This window comes from Mesoplodon mirus (assembly GCF_964341445.2).
Source record: "Mesoplodon mirus genome assembly, chromosome: 15".
Taxonomy (NCBI): Eukaryota; Metazoa; Chordata; class Mammalia; order Artiodactyla; family Ziphiidae; genus Mesoplodon; species Mesoplodon mirus.
The window spans coordinates 49,440,180-49,458,537 of record NC_138991.1 but is presented as its reverse complement, the minus strand read 5'-3'; the positions used below and the strand labels follow the sequence as shown (position 1 = coordinate 49,458,537).

Sequence of the window (18,358 nt, the reverse complement as noted above, 5' to 3'; positions counted from 1 at the left end):
CATGTTTTACTTTTTTAATTTAAGAAAACCAATTCAAAATTTAATATACTCAGCACACAATACATGTATGCTCATGTGCACTGCCATATCTTATTTTTCCTGGGCACACGGGGGGGACCACATTTCCTAGCCTCCCACAGTTACGGGTGGCCACATCACTGAGTCCTAGCCAGTGGCATATGAATGAAAGGGAAGTATGCCACTTTGAGGGCTGGTCCATAAAAACCTCCTCCATAAGATCTTCTATGCTCATGTGTTGTAGCTGTGAGATATAAGTAACCTGGGTCCCTGGGGAAGAACTCCTCTGATCACAAACACCCATTTTAGATTTCTAGGGAGTGAAAAATAAACTTTTGCTATGCTAACCCATTGGCATTTGGAGGGGAGGTTTACCCTAACTAATGTACTTATGCACATTCCCCTTGCAGGGCTCCTCTCTAACAAGACTGATTTACTTCAAAAGCAAAGACTGTGTTGCTCATCAGCACCTAGCACAGGGCTGGGCATAAGGTAGGTGGTTTGCCAATTGAATAAATAAATGAATTGAACAGGCAAATCAATGTAACCCTAGTCTCCTATAGAAAAAATAAACCTCTTACAACTGAGGCAGCCTCTTAGCCTTGGAAGGATGGCACATTCTGTTGAGAACATCTGCAGCCCCTTGCATTAACAGCAAGGACCTCCAGGCCACAAAGACACTGTGGGCCTTGTGGAGATAACTGCAGTAACAAAAAATCAATTGATTATGGGCAAGACATGTAAAAAGACAAATGTAAAATTTGAAATAGATCAATAAAAGGCATTTTACAATAAATATTCACAACTCTGGGTGCATATGATAAAGACACTGATGCTTGTGTATATCTCCATCTTAGAAAACTGGGTAATACTTGAATGAGAGATAACCAAGTTGATTTGAGTAAATAAATATTATATTGATAACAATGTTAATTCTAAATTATATTAATTTTTCCTCTTCAATCTTGGAATAACTTCATGTTTTTCAGTCTCGCCTTAAGTCATTTAGGAGTGTGTGTGTGTGTGTGTGTGTGTGTGTGTATGTTAGAGTGAAGGGTAGAGAAGAGATGAGCGATTCTTCCTTAGAAGAAATCAGGTGTATACAAACAGAGTGGAGGCCCTTTCTTGGTAATCTGAGCCATTTCCTAGTCAGGGATGGGGTCAGGACCAAGACCAGGGCTATGTGCTTTCAGATCAACTTGTGAGTAAAAGCAGTTTCTCAAGTTTCTCTCTTTTTTTTCCAATGGACAATTTACCTTGAATCCACCCCACAAAAAGCCACTCTGTCACTCTTTCTTTAGAACCCACTAGAAAGCCAATATAACATACCTTCTGGAGTCTAGAAACCCCATAGAGTAGAGGGAGATTTCTCCAATGAGGGCATAATCTGGCACCATCATGGCCACTGTCCGCAACAAGGCCTGGAAAAGAAACAGCCTTCTAAAAATAAGATTTCATGTAAAGAACCTGAACACATAAGGTGAAAATGGGGGAAGGTACAACTACAGAGGCAAAGAGAAGTAACCTGATCGTTCAGACCACCCAGTGACAATCAAGGAAAGGAGGCCTGGAGGACAAATCAGTGAAGAAGGACTGTCTTTACTGGACAGATCCACTGCTCCATGAACCTCCCCACTAGCCTTGTCCAGGTACATGTGTCACATTGGGTCCCTCAGTGGTTGTGTGGAAGGCCTTAGGTGCTGGTATCCTAGCAACACCTCATCCTCCTATGCCAAATGAGCATCATTCAACTGTTGGAGCTTTCTGGTGTTCAATGTAGACAGTAGAAGTCATTCAGGGATGCAGGATAATTATGTATCAGAAGAATCCTGAAGTCAGACAAATCTTGATTTGAGTCCTTGTTCTGCTAGCTACTAACTGTGGGTAAGTTATGTAACCCCTCTAGACCTCAGGTCTTTCATCTCAAAATGTACTAACAACTGTGTCCTCTTCATAGTTTTCATGAGAACAAATGATATTATGTAAGTGAAGTGCTTAAAAAGGTGTGTGGCACATAGTGAGGGCTCAATAAACATCAGCTATTGTTTCTAATATCTTAGATCTTAGAGGAGAAGTGACTTGCCCAAGTCATTCCATTAGAGGTAGAGCCAGGACTAGAATCCAGGCTTCCTGACACCAACCCTGGGTACCTTCTACTGTGCCACACTGTCTCATGAAAGTTGTTTGTGCAGATCTAACATGGTTGTTGGCTGGGAGGGGTGCAGGGGGGAGTTACATCAACTGGGCACTCTAAAATGAGAAATGTGGGTCCAGATTCTACTTTGGTGTCCCCTGGCCTATGCTGACCTAGAAAGGAAGAGTCACCCTTAGGGATCCCTTTGACTTCTTTTCCATTCCCACGGAGGAGGAGGAGTGGCTTGTCTGAATTAGATTCCAGGGAACTAATCAGAATGTGCTTCTAGCAGATGGAGCATCATGTACTAAAGTCAGTGAATGTGGGTTTTGTCCAGGTCTCTCTTACATCTTTCACGCAAGGGAATGGAGCAATACCTTGAAAGGAAATCCATAAAGAAGCAGGCCTAGAATTTTCCCTCTGGTTGCTCTTTTCGTGCCGTTGGGGTGCTAGGTGCTCTTCCCAAGGTGGAGACCCATTCATCTTGCACTTTGTGTTTTTTCCTTCCATGAGAGCAGCATGCTAAGGTCATCTAGTGCCTGTTCCCTTAAGATGGCCTGGTTGGGGCCTCCCTGGTGGCGCAGTGGTTGAGAGTCCGCCTGCCGATGCAGGGGATATGGGTTCGTGCCCCGGTCTGGGAGGATCCCATATGCCGCGGAGCGGCTGGGCCCGTGAGCCATGGCCGCTGGGCCTGCGCATCCGGAGCCTGTGCTCCGCAACGGGAGAGGCCACAACAGTGAGAGGCCCGCATACCGCAAAAAAAAAAAAAAAAAAAGATGGCCTGGTTGGAATTCTCTCTCTCCCCCTTCAGAGGCACTTTCCTTCTCCCACTAGCAGCAGGGCCAATGCTTATTGCCTCAGCTGTAGCTCAGGCCAGCTCAGCAGTAGGTACCAGGGACACACAAGCTCTCTTGTTATCTCTCTAGCTGGTTGGAACAGCCTGCTTTGGTGTGGACACCACTTAGGCTTAACCAGCTTAGCTCCATGTGCTCTAGTCTTGGTCTACCAGCATTCTCTGTGTTGAACTTTGATGCTCTCTTATAAGCAGATCTGTTTTATTTGGCCTACAGTGATTTATTTATTTATTTTTGCATTGAGTCAGGATCTAAAAATAAGATTCATGTAAAAATCCAAATTTCTGGCTTCTCCTGGAAAATGAGAAGATCTGACAATTCCTGCTTGGCAACAGTAGGCTGGGGCTAAGTAGGGGCTGCTGCCTCTAGATGGGGCATTTGTCAGAGTCCCTACCAGGCCCAGCTGGCTTTTCTCATTTATATTAACTGTCTGACCCCTGTAGACAACAGAAATAGTGATACTTATTCCAGTGTTCACTGTTTCCTCTTTGCCATTGGTTATTATGTATATATTTCCTCCCATCTCATGAGACCTAGTTGGGGAGATGGTTTACTCCTCACAGCTGAAAAATGTCAACTGGTCCTACTATTTTTGGCTTCTCTGTGAGACCCTCGGATACTTCCAAAGGTTTCTATACCATAAGGTACACCCAGTAGTTACACACTCAGTATTTACCTTGAGGTTATCTGGCAGCTCAGCCCTGCCAGCATACCCAGGGTTCATGGTGATGAAGACAGCACAGGTTGGGTTCAGAGAGAGCTCAGTGCCTTCAAAGATGAACATCTTTAGCTTCCGGATAATGGCTTGTTGAATGCTGAGAATCTGCTGAGCTACCACAGACAGCACTTCTACCTGGAGTGAGAATGGCTGGTTGATTTGAGCTCCTGCTTCTGACAGCCACCAACCCCACTATGCCAAAGTACCCTTCACTTAGCAAAGAAAGAACCCCATCACCTGAGAATAAGACCTTCACATTCAAAATTAGGAGCATGATTTAGGGTTTTGGTAAAGGAAAAGAAAAATGGTGTGTATATGCATGCATACATGTGCATACGTGTGTGTGTGTAAGTAGTTTCCATAGTATCTTATCTTTGTTTTACCTTGGTTCCAGCACCTAGCATAATGCTTCACCCACAGTATGTGTTTATTGGTTCAAGTTGCATGTTTACATTTCCTAATCTCAATTCCCTACCCAAATAGAATTAACCACCCCCTCTTTTGTGATGACTCCTCTGTACCACTGCTATAGACTTCTCTCATATTCTATTTGTATCGTTTAATTTTTATTTCCCTTTGCTAGACTGTAACAGTCTAGAGGGCAAAACCATTTTTTGCTCATCTTTGTATCATGAACACATGCAGAGTATCTGACATAGAGTAGCTGCTCAATAAATTTTTATTTATTATTATTTTTTTGTGTGGTACACGGGCCTCTCACTGTTGTGGCCTCTCCCGTTGCGGAGCACAGGCTCTGGACGTGCAGGCTCAGCAGCCATGGCTCATGGGCCAGCCGCTCCGCAGCATGTGGGATCTTCCCGGACCGGGGCACGAACCCATGGCCCCTGCATCAGCAGGCGGACTCTCAACCACTGCACCACCAGGGAAGCCCTGCTCAATAAATTTTTGAATGAGCGAGTGAGGGAATCAATTTGGTGAGAATGTTTATAAAATATGCATTTTGTCTCCTTGGGGCTGTTTTTGTTTGGTTCATTGAGTACTTACTCTGTGCAATGGGCCTTAGAGGAGACATAATTCCCTGTCACTGAGGAACTGAGAGCCCAGAAAAAAGTCCCTGCATGTCCAAACCCTCCATTCAGTAGCCCAGTAGCAGAGTTACCTCAATCCTGTTGAACTCATCAAAGCAGGCCCATGCTCCAGCCTGGGCCAGCCCTTTGAAGAACTTCCCCATGGCTTTGTAATCTAGACCATCTGAGCAGTTGAAGACCACACACTAGAGAGAGGGAGGATGTGGGCACCATTCAGGATGGGTTTCCTCCCATCTGAATCACCCTGTACCATGAAACAGAGGTGGGGCTCCCCTCTTCCTGTTCCACTGAAGGAGGTAGAGCCCCACTCTGCCTGTTACTCTGAGCCATCTTAAACTTCATGCCAATTCCCCTGGACAGGGGTCCAGAGAGGGATGGGAAAAAGAGTGTGCGGATGGACAGCATTTCCCTACCTGCTTGGCCAAAGCTCTGGCTAGATCTTTGGTGGTTTCTGTCTTGCCTGTCCCAGCTGGACCCTCTGGGGCTCCTCCAAGGTTCAGCTTCAAAGCCCCCATCAGTGTCCTAAGGAGAAGAGAATAAGAACTCAGTGCCAAGTCCTAAGGCACAGGAAAGAAAGTTGCTTTTGGTTTATTTTGTTTTGACTCAGACAAGTAATTAAATATTTTTCCCTGATTATATGAGCAATACATCATCATTGTAAAAAGTTCTATTTTACTCAGTGTTGTAACCTCGGCGCCTGGTACCTGGGTGACACCTATAAGCATTTGTTTGAATGAATGATTGAATGGATAAATGAATATATACTTACTGAATGAATCAAATAAAAGTAAAAAATCCTCATAAACTCCACATTCTAAAGATCACCAATGCCAATGGAATGATGAAAAATAAATATACTTCTCCCACTAGGTTATGAACTCTTGAGTTCAGGACCCATATTTGATTCAGTTCCATATGGTAGGCACAAGATAAATGCTAGAAATGAATGTGTTAACTGTGGTTCCACAGCCCCTTGTATGAGCCTCTATAATTTCAGTTAACACACTTTCTTGTTATCACCTGAGGGTGTGTCTCTCCTCCACCCCATTAGGTTGAGGGTTCCTGGATGTCATACATCATGCACAGGAAAGTTCAAGAAATGGTTGTTGAATAATGAGTGGAATAGATAAATGAATGAAGAACGGAAATCATAGAACATAGAAAACAAGTGACTGAGGACTCTGAAATTTAAAAAATACTCAAGTACTATTTTTATAATTAAAAAAATTCCACTCTAAGGAATGTATAAAATCAAAGAAAAATCTAAACATCACAAAATTGACAAGTTCACAAAGTCCAGATTTCTAAAGTTATAAATTCCAAGCGAAGTGGCAAAGCACTTTGCTGAGCACAGAATGGCCATACCTCTTCATCAGACTGGGTGGCAGAGCCCAGAGACTCCTTGCCTGGGTCCTTTACCTGGCCCCTTTTCTATCTCTGGCCATGGGATCTCCAGGCACCATCTTGATTCCTGCCACTGGAGACCTTTCTATTTAAGCATGGTGCCATTTTCAAGGAGAGGCATCAACGTGCTAATTGTTGGTTTGAACACATTAATTTGCATTAGGACTCCTACTGGGTTCTCATTTCTGGCCTAAGGCCCAGTTTCCATGCCCATCTGTGGGACCATGGTGACGAAGGGGAAAATTCTAAAATCTGAGAAACTAAAATATAGACGGTAAAGGTAACAAACTCAAGATGCTCTAACCTTCTTCCCCAGGTTTTCCTTTTGGAATTCTCTATTCACCCTTCAGGTCTGGGGGAGCCCCAGAGTCTACCTGTAGCAGCGGTCAGTGAGGGGTGTAATCACCAGCCGGGGGGAGTTTCCCAGGTACTCATAGCCGTATAAGGCTTCTGTAGTGACCATCTGCACCTGTACATCCTTGGCATCCCAGTAGTAGCGCAGCTGGGAGATCCACTGGAAATCATTCAGATCACAGACACTGTCTTCAGATAACTTGGCGACCACATCACGAGCTGTGGGGACACAGACGTGGAAACACACACTTGCGGAGCCATCAGCATCCTCCCGTCTTCACGGATTCCTCAGAAGGGTCTGACTGAGGCCACCCCTCACTATCTCGACAATTTTAGGCTCAACTATCCTCCTTGCCCATCCCCAAACTTCAAGCAACATCTGTACTTATGTATTATATAAATTTATAGTATTAGCTACTGTTATCATTCCCAAACTCTTGGGAGGCTGAACCAGAGGGGTTTGCAATATGTAGTTGCCCCAAATGCTATCTTATCCCCAGTGTGACCCTTTTGGCCTTGTTCCAGGTCTCTAGATATCCTAGGAGAACACGATCTGCCTTGCCTGATACAGTTAGCAAGGGCAGGGGTCCCATGAATCCTTGTTAGATGTATTCTTTCCATGAAGGGGGGTGTCTGAGAAACTAACTAGGAGATACATTTCTAGGTTTTCTCCTTTCTGTCATGGGATTGTGAGCCTAATTTAATTTTCTCACAGTGATGGGAGCCCTGAAGTTGATGAGTGGACATAAGTTTATGAGAATCATTCATTATTATTATTATTTTTTTAATGAAGATGTTGGGGGTAGGAGTTTATTAATTTATTTATTTTTGCTGTGTTGGGTCTTCGTTTCTGTGCGAGGGCTTTCTCTAGTTGTGGCAAGCCGGGGCCACTCTTCATCGCGGTGCGTGGGCCTCTCACTATGGCGGCCTCTCTTGTTGCGGAGCACAGGCTCCAGACGCGCAGGCTCAGTAGTTGTGGCTCACAGGCCTAGTTGTTCCGCGGCATGTGGGATCCTCCCAGACCGGGGCTCGAACCCGTGTCCCCTGCATTAGCAGGCAGATTCTCAACCACTGTGCCACCAGGGAAGCCCCTCATTATTTTTTAGGTAACTCACAGGGCAAGTGCTATTGTGATCTTAGAACTAGTAGAGCAGCTTGAAATCAGGATCTCAGACATATAACTTTGCAAAGGGACACTTCTGTAAGTCTACTGCCTCTCTGTGAGAGAAGTCTTTATTACAATAAAATCCAAAACCCTACAGAGAAGAGTCCTTGCAGAAGATTACACCGACAGCTCTTCCATTCACCCCAAGGAATTTAATTCCACACCAGATTCCTGGGAGAACCCAGAGAGTGGTGGCAGGAGCAGGGTATGTGTGAGAGATCCAAGAGGAAGGTGAATCTCAAGGCACTCGGTTGGGGATACCTTCCTTATGCAGTGTATGTTCGTGTGTTTGTGCATGAATGTGTGTGTGCGTGTGTGTAAACCAACCACTCTGAGGTATCCTGGGCAGTAACCATGCTTGCACTTGTTACTCCCACCAGTTAAATATGTAGCCAGATGAAGATCACATTCTCCCTTCTCTCCTCCGGATTTTATGCTAGTCTACCTAAATGAAATCAGATTGAAATGAGCATTCAATCCCTGGTCAGGGAACTGAGGTCCCACAAGCCATGTAGCCAAAAAAGAAACGAGCATCAGCCTCACAGAGAGTAAGATGCATGAACTGCCAGTAGGAAGCTGGGTGTGTAAGCAAAAGAGACACTGTTCCCAGGCAACCAGTTTGGTCCAGCCCTAGTTTCCTTGGTGATGATGGCGAGACGGTGTGGAGGTTGTTTGCTCTATATAAAGACCCTGGTTCTTCTTCCCCCTTTCCTCCTTCTCTCCTTCTCTCTCTCTCTCTTTTTTAGGAAGAGCTGGAAGGCATCCTCTCTTACCCATTCCCTCCCTGCATCACTGCCCATTTCCAGTCTCTGGGTTTGGAATCAGACATAAGTTCAAATTACAAAAGCATCTCTGCTACTTACTAGCTGTGTGCCTCTCAGCAAGTTATTTGCCTCTATAAACCTCAGGCTCTTAATCTGTGAAATGTGTATAAAAATAAGACAATGTATGTCAAGCACTTAGCACAAAGCTTGGCACCAAGTAAGTATTCAAAAATGTTCATTAAGATCAGTACAAGGAAATTGATTCGAGTTGGTAGATCTCAGAAAGGTTGGGGATGGGAGGGGAAAACATAAGATGGAGATACACAGAAGCACTGACTCCTCTCCTTACCCCCTCACTTACTTTCAGTTGGAGAAGCGTCTTCCTAATGAGAAAAGGGACCTGAGTCATTCCATCCAGAAGGGAGAGAGGCAAGCCTGGCAGCTCTTACTGGACAGTCAGTAATGCGAGGGAAACCTCCTTGCTTACCATGGACATCAATGACCGTGAGGGCCCCAAGGGTGAGTCGAGCCCCACTGCTCAGCTTTCCTCGCACCAGCTGGACAATCTGTGCAATCTGATCATTGCTCTTTTTCAGAAAATCCTAGCAGGGGAGTAAGATGGAACAATGGGTTAAACTGGATTCTCTTCTGGTAATCCCTTTTCTGGAATGACACCATCCACCACCCCATGGTCCAAACCAGACTCCTGGATTTCATCCCTCAAGCTCCCTTTCCCTCACCCCCAGTCATTAACATTGAGACAAATTTCAAATGCATTATGCTAACTGAAAGAATTCAGATTTGAAAACCTAGATACTATATGATTTCATTTTATAATATTGTGGAAAAGACAAAACTATAGGGACAGAAAACAAAATGGTAGTTGCCAGAGGCTGAGAATAGGGGAAAGGGTTGACTACAAAGGGTATGAAGAAAATTTTAGGATGTTTGGAACTGTTCTATGTCTTGACTGTGATGGTGGTTACACAACTGTATGTGCTTGTCAAAATTCAGAAATGCACACTAAAGGGCTTCCCTGGTGGCGCACTGGTTGAGAGTCCACCTGCCAATGCAGGGGACACGGGTTCATGCCCTGATCCGGGAAGATCCCACATGCAGCGGAGCGGCTGGGGCCGTGAGCCATGGCCATTGAGCCTGCGCGTCTGGAGCCTGTGCTCCGCAATGGGAGAGGCCACAAAAGTGAGAGGCCCACATAACGCAAAAAAAAAAAAAAAAAAAAGAAAGAGATGCACACTAAAAAGGGTGAATTTTACTATATATAAATTAGGTAGTAAACCAGAATTAACAAAAATGCCTGAAACTCAGATTAAAGTAGACAGAGGAGATATGAAAACTAAATGCATGTAAACATGTAATCCTGGATTGGATCCTGAACCAGGATGAGTATAAAAGGTTTATAGAATAGATAATAATATTGTATCAATGTTGATTTCCTGATTTGGATAACTGTACTGTGGTTATGTAAGATGTTAATATGTGGTGAATCTGGATGAAGGGTGTATGGGAATTCTTTGTATTATTTTTGCAACGTTATTTGCAGGTCTGACGTTATTTCAAAATAAAGAATTAAACAATAAAAATGAATTAAAAATGGGACTTCCCTGGTGGTGCAGTGGTTAAGAATCCACCTGCCAATGCAGGGTACACAGGTTTGAGCCCTGGTCTGGGAAGATCCCACATGCCACGGAGCAACTAAGCCTGTGTGCCACAACTACTGAGCCTGCGCTCTAGAGCCCACGAGCCACAACTACTGAGCCCACGTGCCTAGAGCCCATGCTCCGCAATAAGAGAAGCCACCACAATAAGTCCTCGCACTCCAACAAAGAGTAGCCCCTGCTCACCGCAACTAGAGAAAGCCCGCACGCAGCAACGAAAACCCAACACAGCCAAAAATAAATAAATAAATAAATTAGAACTGAAAAAAAAAGAGAATTAAAAATAAGTGAGACCACCCTAGGCTCATATCATTTTCCCCACTTTCCTGTTATGGTCTTCTTTGGCAAATGATTTTAACCCTCTGAGTCTCAGTCTCCTGATCTGTCAAATCCCGATAATTATAGCTATTCTTCAAGTGGTTTTGAGGATTAAATAAGATAGTGTATGTAAAGCACTTGGCACAATGTCTGGTGTGAATAAAGCACACAGTAAATAGTGGTGGTTGTTATTGTTATTAATTATAATATCCGTAGCACATAGCAAAAAAAAAAAAAAAAAAGCCTTTTTGATGTGTCCCCATCACTCTTGGTGTGTCTGTAAAGCCATTGGTGATGAAACTGCCCCCTGCATCTCTCTTAACCACATGCATTCCACAGCAATTCTGGACCAAACTGCCTTCAGTTTGCCTGAAATGCACCGTACTTTTCATCGTCGGACTTTTGCACTCTCTGGTCTCTCTCTCCTCTCTCTCCTCTCTCCTCTCTCTTCTCTCTCTCTCTCTCTCTCAGGAGTGCTCTTTCTCCTGTTCTTTGCTTGGCTACTCCCTATTCATATTTTATGTCTCCTCTTAGACACTGTTTTTCTGGGAAATCTTCCCCTCTCTTACTTTTCTCCTTCCTTCCCATGCTTTCTGGATCCCTGTACTTTCAGTATCATAGTTCTATAAAAGAGCCTTTTAATCTCCCCCCACTAGACTGTAAATCCGTGAGGACAGGGACCATGATTGTCTCATTCACCTCTAATTCCCTTTGCCTAGCAGCGAAGTCCCAGTTGCAACGTCAAAAAATATTTGTTAAATGAACAATGGGTAGATGGATGGATGGATAGCAATTCTGTACCAACACCTTTAGGATGCCAAGGCACATCATTCAGTATTCATTGTACTCCAGGGCTTGAGTGTGTGATGGGAAGCACTCTCCTCTTTTACAGGTAGGAAAACTGGGGCACAGAGATACAGTCACAAAAGTCAGAATTTTTTAGTGTTTCTGAGGTTTGAAATGATGTACGTGAAAGCAGTTTGCACGTGTAAAGTGCAACACATCTTTTAGGAATTATCAACAAGATATCTGTAAAAAGTGAAACTTGGTCAAATACTAATGTTCTAATTTTAATGTATAAAGCAAAATATAGTAAATTAAAATATATTCTAGCCACAGGCAATCATATTGTATATAGGGGGAATAACAGGAATTCTGATGAGATAATCATGGGAAATTATACCGTGGTAAAAATGTTGGGAATGGAGTTACCATGTATTCAGTCAAAAAATATTTACTGAGCAACTACTATGTGCTTGACACTGCAATAACCCCTTGAGATATAATAGTGAGCCAAGAAGACATGCCCCCTGCCCTATGGGGTTTATAGCCTAGGATCTAAGTACTGAATAATTTACTAGCACCTCATTTAACCCTTCACAGTAGTAAGGTGTGGTGCTACAATTCCTTCCATTTTATAGACAAGGAGACTGAGGTTCAGGTTACGTAACTTGACCATGGTCACATATCTAACAGGTGGAGGTGTCAGAATTTGAACTCAAACCCATCCAGGTCTTGAACCCTCAAGTACAGGCATCGGTGGCAGAGTTAGCTGGAAATATGTGTGTCCGGATCTGAAGACAAGCAGGACCTGAGCATTCTTGGTCTCAAGAGAAAGCTGAAGGAAAAGCTGGAGGTGGGTTAGTGTTGGACTGGAGGTGGTAAGAAGGGATATGGTGGAGGAAGAGGAGAGGAAAACAGGATCAGGTGGCTTCTTGGCCCAGGAAGAAGATGAGCAGTCTCTGTTGGTAGAAATTCTGCCAGGTTGACACTTGGAAGCAAAGGCTGATGAAACTTAGGATACTGCAGCCTAGAATTTCCATCTGGGAAGAAACGTGAGAGTTCTTATACTACAGAACTCCAGGACAGCCCTAATTCCCAAATCTCTGTCCCGAAGAGAACCCTGCCTTCTGTGACACCATGGGGCTGTTTATTTTTTTGTTTAGAAAAATGGCTACTCTAATTATATGTCATTCAAATCATAATCAAGCTCCTCTACAAGCTTCATGACAGGCTCACTTACCGGTAGGGTCTTTTCAACGAGGGCTTGGGAAACCTCCTGGGTCCAAAAGATGGAGGAGACACAGAGAACCACCTGGCCAGGCCACTGCAAGACCCAGTGATTACGAGGGACCTGGGAAAGTGCAGTGGGGCACATTATAGGGTCAGTTCATCTTGTGTGATTTAAACTGACTTCCTAAAAACATCTACCACCATCTTACCCCCTCAACAAAAACAAAAGTCATCCCCAACCTCAGAAGCTACAAGGCTTGACATTTCTGGGATTACAGATTTATGTCTTCCTCCCTGAATTTTATGAAAAAGAAAAGGATCATCACCAACAATTTCACTAACTCTGTCACCTATAGGTTGTCACTTGCCATCTACCTCTACAAGGATTAAGTTATGACCTGCTGCAGCTGCTGACCTTCAACACCCCCTGCAAGGAGTTCAGGGTGGAGATCAGGAATGAGGCACTCTGTGCTCTGGGAAAAACTGGCAGAACAGGTCTTCAGATAATTAGATATTTTCAGGAAACCATTTTATGAGCCCAATTCTTGCATCTCCTGTATCTAGGAAAGCACTAAAACCCTTCATGGTGACGTCTGCTCCTCGTGACTAGCAGAAACCTTCTGCAAAAAATATGTGATGATTGCATGTACTCCCCCTTCACCAAAATCACATATATACTGACCTTCCCCCCTACTTCTTTGGAGCATTTTCTGAGAGATATCTGAAATGCTGTCTCCCAGTCTATAGTCCTCATTTTGCCCCAAATAAAACTTAACTCACAACTCTTATGTCGTGCATTTTTTTTTCAGTCAACGACTCCTTTCTTTCTTTTTTTTTTTTTTTAATACTCCCATCCAGGGATGTTACATAGTTATAATCAAGGTGTTGTTCAGAAAGTATTTATATAACTACTCCTTTTGATAGCTACAAAACATTGCAGTACTGCCCCGCTATTTTCTTAGCCATGACCGCCCTAACTTTTTTTAAACTATAGATAGGGAAATTATAGCCTGAGGGCCAAATATGGCCATATCTGTTTTTGTAAATAAAGTTATATTGTAATACAGCCATGCCCACTGTTGAACCCATCATCCAAGGCTGCTTTTCTATTAGAAAGGCAAGGATAAATAGTTGTGCCTGGTGTATATTGCCTGCAGAGCTGAAAACATTTACTATCTGGTCCTTTACAGAAAAAGTTTGCTGTGTCTGGCTACAGATGCAATTGCATGAAATAACTTCATGCAGGTAGCCGTTTTTCTTTAACTTAATTTTTTAAATTAATGTATTTATTTTTGCTGTGTTGGGTCTTCGTTTCTGTGCGAGGGCTTTCTCTAGTTGTGGCAAGCGGGGGCCACTCTTCATCGCAGTGCGCGGGCCTCTCACTATGGCGGCCTCTCTTGTTGCGGAGCACAGGCTCCAGATGCGCAGGCTCATTAGTTGTGGCTCACGGGCCTAGTTGCTCCGCGGCATGTGGGATCCTCCCAGACCAGGGCTCGAACCCGTGTCCCCTGCATTGGCAGGCAGATTCTCAATCACTGCGCCACCAGGGAAGCCCCTCTTTAATTTTTGATTTGTAATATGTCACGGGACAAAGGACTGGTCTTTCACTTATAAGGCACATACTACTGAGAGGGGCAGCAGGGTCAGTCCTTGGTACTTAGTGGGAAGGTGTTAATTGAATACCCCTTTTTTTGATGGAAAAAGTCCTGGGGATAGGGGTGGGGGCCCCAAAGTGAGAAGCACCTAAAGTAGAGGAGACAATATCTAGCCTGCCAACATTAACCTTGCTGGGAGCTGGCTAAAGAGTAATTGCAACAGGTTCTTTTCCCTTAGGTCTTCTGTTATACAGGTCACCTAAAGCTTTGGGAGCTTAATGAGTTGTGCCCTTCAGGGCATGTGTAATGTTAATAAAAGCCTGGGGAAAGGGATGTTTAATTGGGGAGGGGCTCTAAATAAACCGCTTGCCATCAATTATTTTCACAGAAAGGACTGCCCCACAGCAAACAAAGGGTTCTGGCTCACAGGCTATGCTAGTGTCAGCTGCTTCTAACTGCAAACGTTTTATATTCAGAAATACATACACTGCCCCAGGATTTACAGGGAAAGGAGAAAGAGGCACAGAGGGGTCAGGTGTTACCCAGCAGGAGAGGGGTGGGTTTTAGCAGAAGACAGGCTTCCATTTAACCTTGTCCCCAAAGTTCTTGTTGGTGTACCAACACCCTGGCATGTGTACCCCAATTTTCATTTACCTGGACATATGCTTCAATCCCAAGTCTAATAACTTCCCGCATACTGGCAAGTATCATCTGTTCCACCTGCTGGAGCCATCTTTCCACCATGCCCTGTGGGTTGAGACAGACAGAGAGGCAGTGACAGCCAAGCCTGGAGGGAGGGACCATGGGCAGAAGCCAGCTTTCTCTCTGGACAGGGCTGGAGGGAGGCCAAAGGTTTGCACACCTTCAAGTCAGTATTCTTTAACTATTGGTTTTACACTTATTTAGTGTATTCTAAGTGTATGTCTCAAAAAAGGGGCAATAGGGAGTTTTTAACATGCACTTCTTTCATATCATTTTCTGGAAGACAACTGTAAATAAAGTTATTTATGTCTCTCTCAGGAGACAAATGACCCATTTATACTTCAGTTGAGAAATAAAATGTTGCCTCTGCCGTATCAGTAATCAAAAGATGCTGCAGCTATCAATGACTGCAGCCACCACCTCCCAAAGTGAGCTGGTGAGCCCTGAGGGAACTCAGGATGAGAAAACAGGATACTGGCCCCAGATAGCTGACATGCATATCAAAGGAATGATTTCAGTGAGCCTAGACTTTTGCATTTTCCCATCCATAGAAAAGCACTAAATACCTTGAGATATCTGGTTTTCTTTAATGAACAACAATCTTTTGAAGTTCAGACTACCTGCCCTTTGTTGCAAAACTCCTATGTATCTCCCCTCCTTGCCTCCTCCAAGCAGTTTTCTCAGGGTTACTTGAGATGCTGCCTCTCCAGCTTGAAGTCCTAAGAATGTCCGCTGAACAAAACACAACTCTTAACGTTTAGGTTGTGCATTTTTTTTTAGTCGACAAGTTCATAAAATAAATGACTCATTTCTAATTGAACAGTTCTAATTCTTGCATTATTCCAGTGGTCCCCAAACTTTGCTGTGCACTGGAATCATCTGGAGATCTTTAAAAATTATGGATGCCTGACTCCCGCTCCCAGACATTCTGATTTAATTGGTATGGGATGCAAGCAGGGCATTTGGATTTTTTTAAAGCTCTACAGGTAATTTGAATGTGCAGCATATTATTCAGTGTTAGAATTTCAGGCAACTGTACCTGCTGACCTCAGGTGCTTGTGAGCTAGCTGGTGTCTGGTTTTAAGGTATATGATCCCTGGTTGTTGCAACTTAAATGTGTGGGTGGCAAAAACGGCAAGGCAAGAGTGCTTGTCTGTTTCTACGCTGGGGTGCTGTCATGTTCAGCAAGAGTGGAAGTAACTTACATTTTACTCATTTGATAAGGGCACATGTATGAAAAATCTGAGTTAAATGGCATTAATTCCATGAAATATTATTGACCTTTAAAAATACCTGCCCCGGGCTTCCCTGGTGGCGCAGTGGTTGAGAGTCCGCCTGCCAATGCAGGGGACACAGGTTCGTGCCCCGGTCCAGGAAGATCACACATGCCGCGGAGCGGCTGGGCCCGTGAGCCATGGCCGCTGAGCCTGCGCATCCAGAGCCTGTGCTCTGCAATGGGAGAGGCCACAACAGTGAGAGGCCCGTGTACTGCAAAAGAAAAAAAAAAAAAAACACCTGCCCCATCTGACCAGATCTCTTTAAACTGGGCTCTGCTCATGGGGATTTAAACAGCATTAGTTGTTTGGATCTGATTCCCCATGAAGTTTGGTTGAAATCCTTCCACAGATTTAGGATGCCATGTGAATTGCAGTATAATCTCCATCCTAGAGATGAGCAAGCGGACTCAGAAAGATTAGTTCCCCAAAGTAACCCCGTCATTAAGCTGTGTAATCTAAGTGTTCCACACCCAGGCAGTCTGGAACCAGAGTCCAAATGTTTAACCAACATACAATCTGACTCTCTCTGTTTCGCTCTGTTATGATGATAAGAACCAAAAATGGGTAAGTGGAGTTACTTTGGCTTGAGCTGGGGAGATTTTCTGTTTGAATGGAACGATTTCTTTTTCTGAGCTGATCATGCCCACAATCTCCAGACTGTCTGTAAACTCCAGCTTGGCAATTCCTTCAAAGCACTTCTTCAAGTGTGGTTGAACTCGGAGGGGGTCCTTTGTCTCTGACAAGATCTCCAACAGCTCATCATTTGATAGGAAGAACCTATTGCAAAGCAAAGGAAGATGGCTACTGGAATCCCTTCTAAGAGCTTCTTTTTCCAACAAGGTGATACTCCCCAACAGGTAGATGACACTCCCGTGAATGCCAGCTACTTCTAGAGTCTTATCTAAGGCCCACTCCTCTTCACCATTTTTCATCTAGAGCATAGAGGGTGGAGATGGTTTTGACTCAGAGCAAAAGAAAGGAAGAAAGCTGGTATGTGTGGATTTTATATGTCTGAGAGAGAGGGGTTGCTACCAGGTGAAAGAAACCTGGATAGAGCAGTGGTTCTTAACCTTGGCTGCACTTTAGAATCATCTGCAGAGCTTATAAAAAAAATTCCAATGCCAAGGTTCCACTTCCCAGAGATTGCAATATAACTGATCTGGGATTGGGTCTGGGAATTTGTATTTTTAAAAGTTCCAGGTGATTCTAATGTGCAGTCAGTGTTGAGAACTGCTGGGTAGGAGGAGAAAAGACTTCTTTCCTTATCTCCAGAAAAATGTTACAGGTGGGAAGTAAGAAGTGCATGTTAATAATGAGCCTCTTCATGTGCAGAGGGATTTATCATGTTTTATATTAGAGGTAATAAGATAGCTTCATTCTCTTGCTTATACCCTAAGCAACAGCAAACCTTCAGAAAATGTTCAAGGGACAAACCTCTACTGTAACCACTAGGTTTTAAGTTTCATAAGGAGGGCTCATATGATGATGGTTTTCACTGTATTTGGTGGATTACAAAAAGACCACAATATTTGCACCTTCTCTCTTTAAGAGGCGGAGTTTGTTTTCACATCTCTTGCACCTTGGCTGGGTCTGTGTCCTGCTTTGGCCAACAGACTGTGGCAAACATGAATTTGTACTAGTTCCAAGCTTAAACATCAAGAGGCCTTGAAGCTTCCACTCTTGCTGCTCTTGGGAACCCTATAACCACCACCATGTGAATAAACCCAGGCTAGCCTTCTGGAGGATAAAAGACATGTGGCCCAATTATCCTCACTGCCCTGGTCAACAGGAAGCTAACCACCAGACAAGTGACTGAGGCCACTGACTGCCAGGTGACTATAGTCACTTGAGTGAGCCCTGATGAGACCAGAAGAACTACCCAGCTGAGCTCAGCCCAGTTTTCCAACCCACAGAATTGTGAGCTAAGTAAAATAGCTATTGTTTTAAGCTTCTAAGTTTTGGGGTGGCTTGTTATGCAGCAAAGCAAATTAATACACTATAACTGCAGCGTTGAATGGGTAGGAATAGCTCAATAATTACTTGTTGGCTGGTTGACTAACCAATATCTAATGAGGATGCCAATTTCTCCCACTTCCAAGTGAAATTCAAATAGTTGACCTCTATGGATTCATCATGTATGATAATGAATAAGGCCAATGGCCATAAGAGTAATAATTAATATATCTGTATAATTTAAAACTAAAATCATTATTTAGCACTGTATTTTCAAGCTAAAATTAATAGAAAATATGTGACTATCAATAACAGTTTCAAAGTGTTTGTTGAGAGTGCTTAATTTTATGCCATAAAAATGCAC

At 43.7% G+C, this 18,358-nt stretch overlaps 1 protein-coding gene across 1 annotated transcript in view; it reads right to left on the bottom strand.

The window, feature by feature from the left end:
• The window catches only part of DNAH3 (dynein axonemal heavy chain 3), a 170,133-nt gene that overhangs the window by 92,345 nt on the left and 59,430 nt on the right, over nt 1-18,358 (bottom strand). The window contains 9 exon segments of the mRNA XM_082644527.1: nt 1,348-1,439; nt 3,683-3,859; nt 4,845-4,958; nt 5,187-5,295; nt 6,552-6,750; nt 8,948-9,062; nt 12,478-12,588; nt 14,717-14,809; nt 16,620-16,818. Coding sequence (XP_082500653.1) covers nt 1,348-1,439; nt 3,683-3,859; nt 4,845-4,958; nt 5,187-5,295; nt 6,552-6,750; nt 8,948-9,062; nt 12,478-12,588; nt 14,717-14,809; nt 16,620-16,818 — 1,209 coding nt within the window.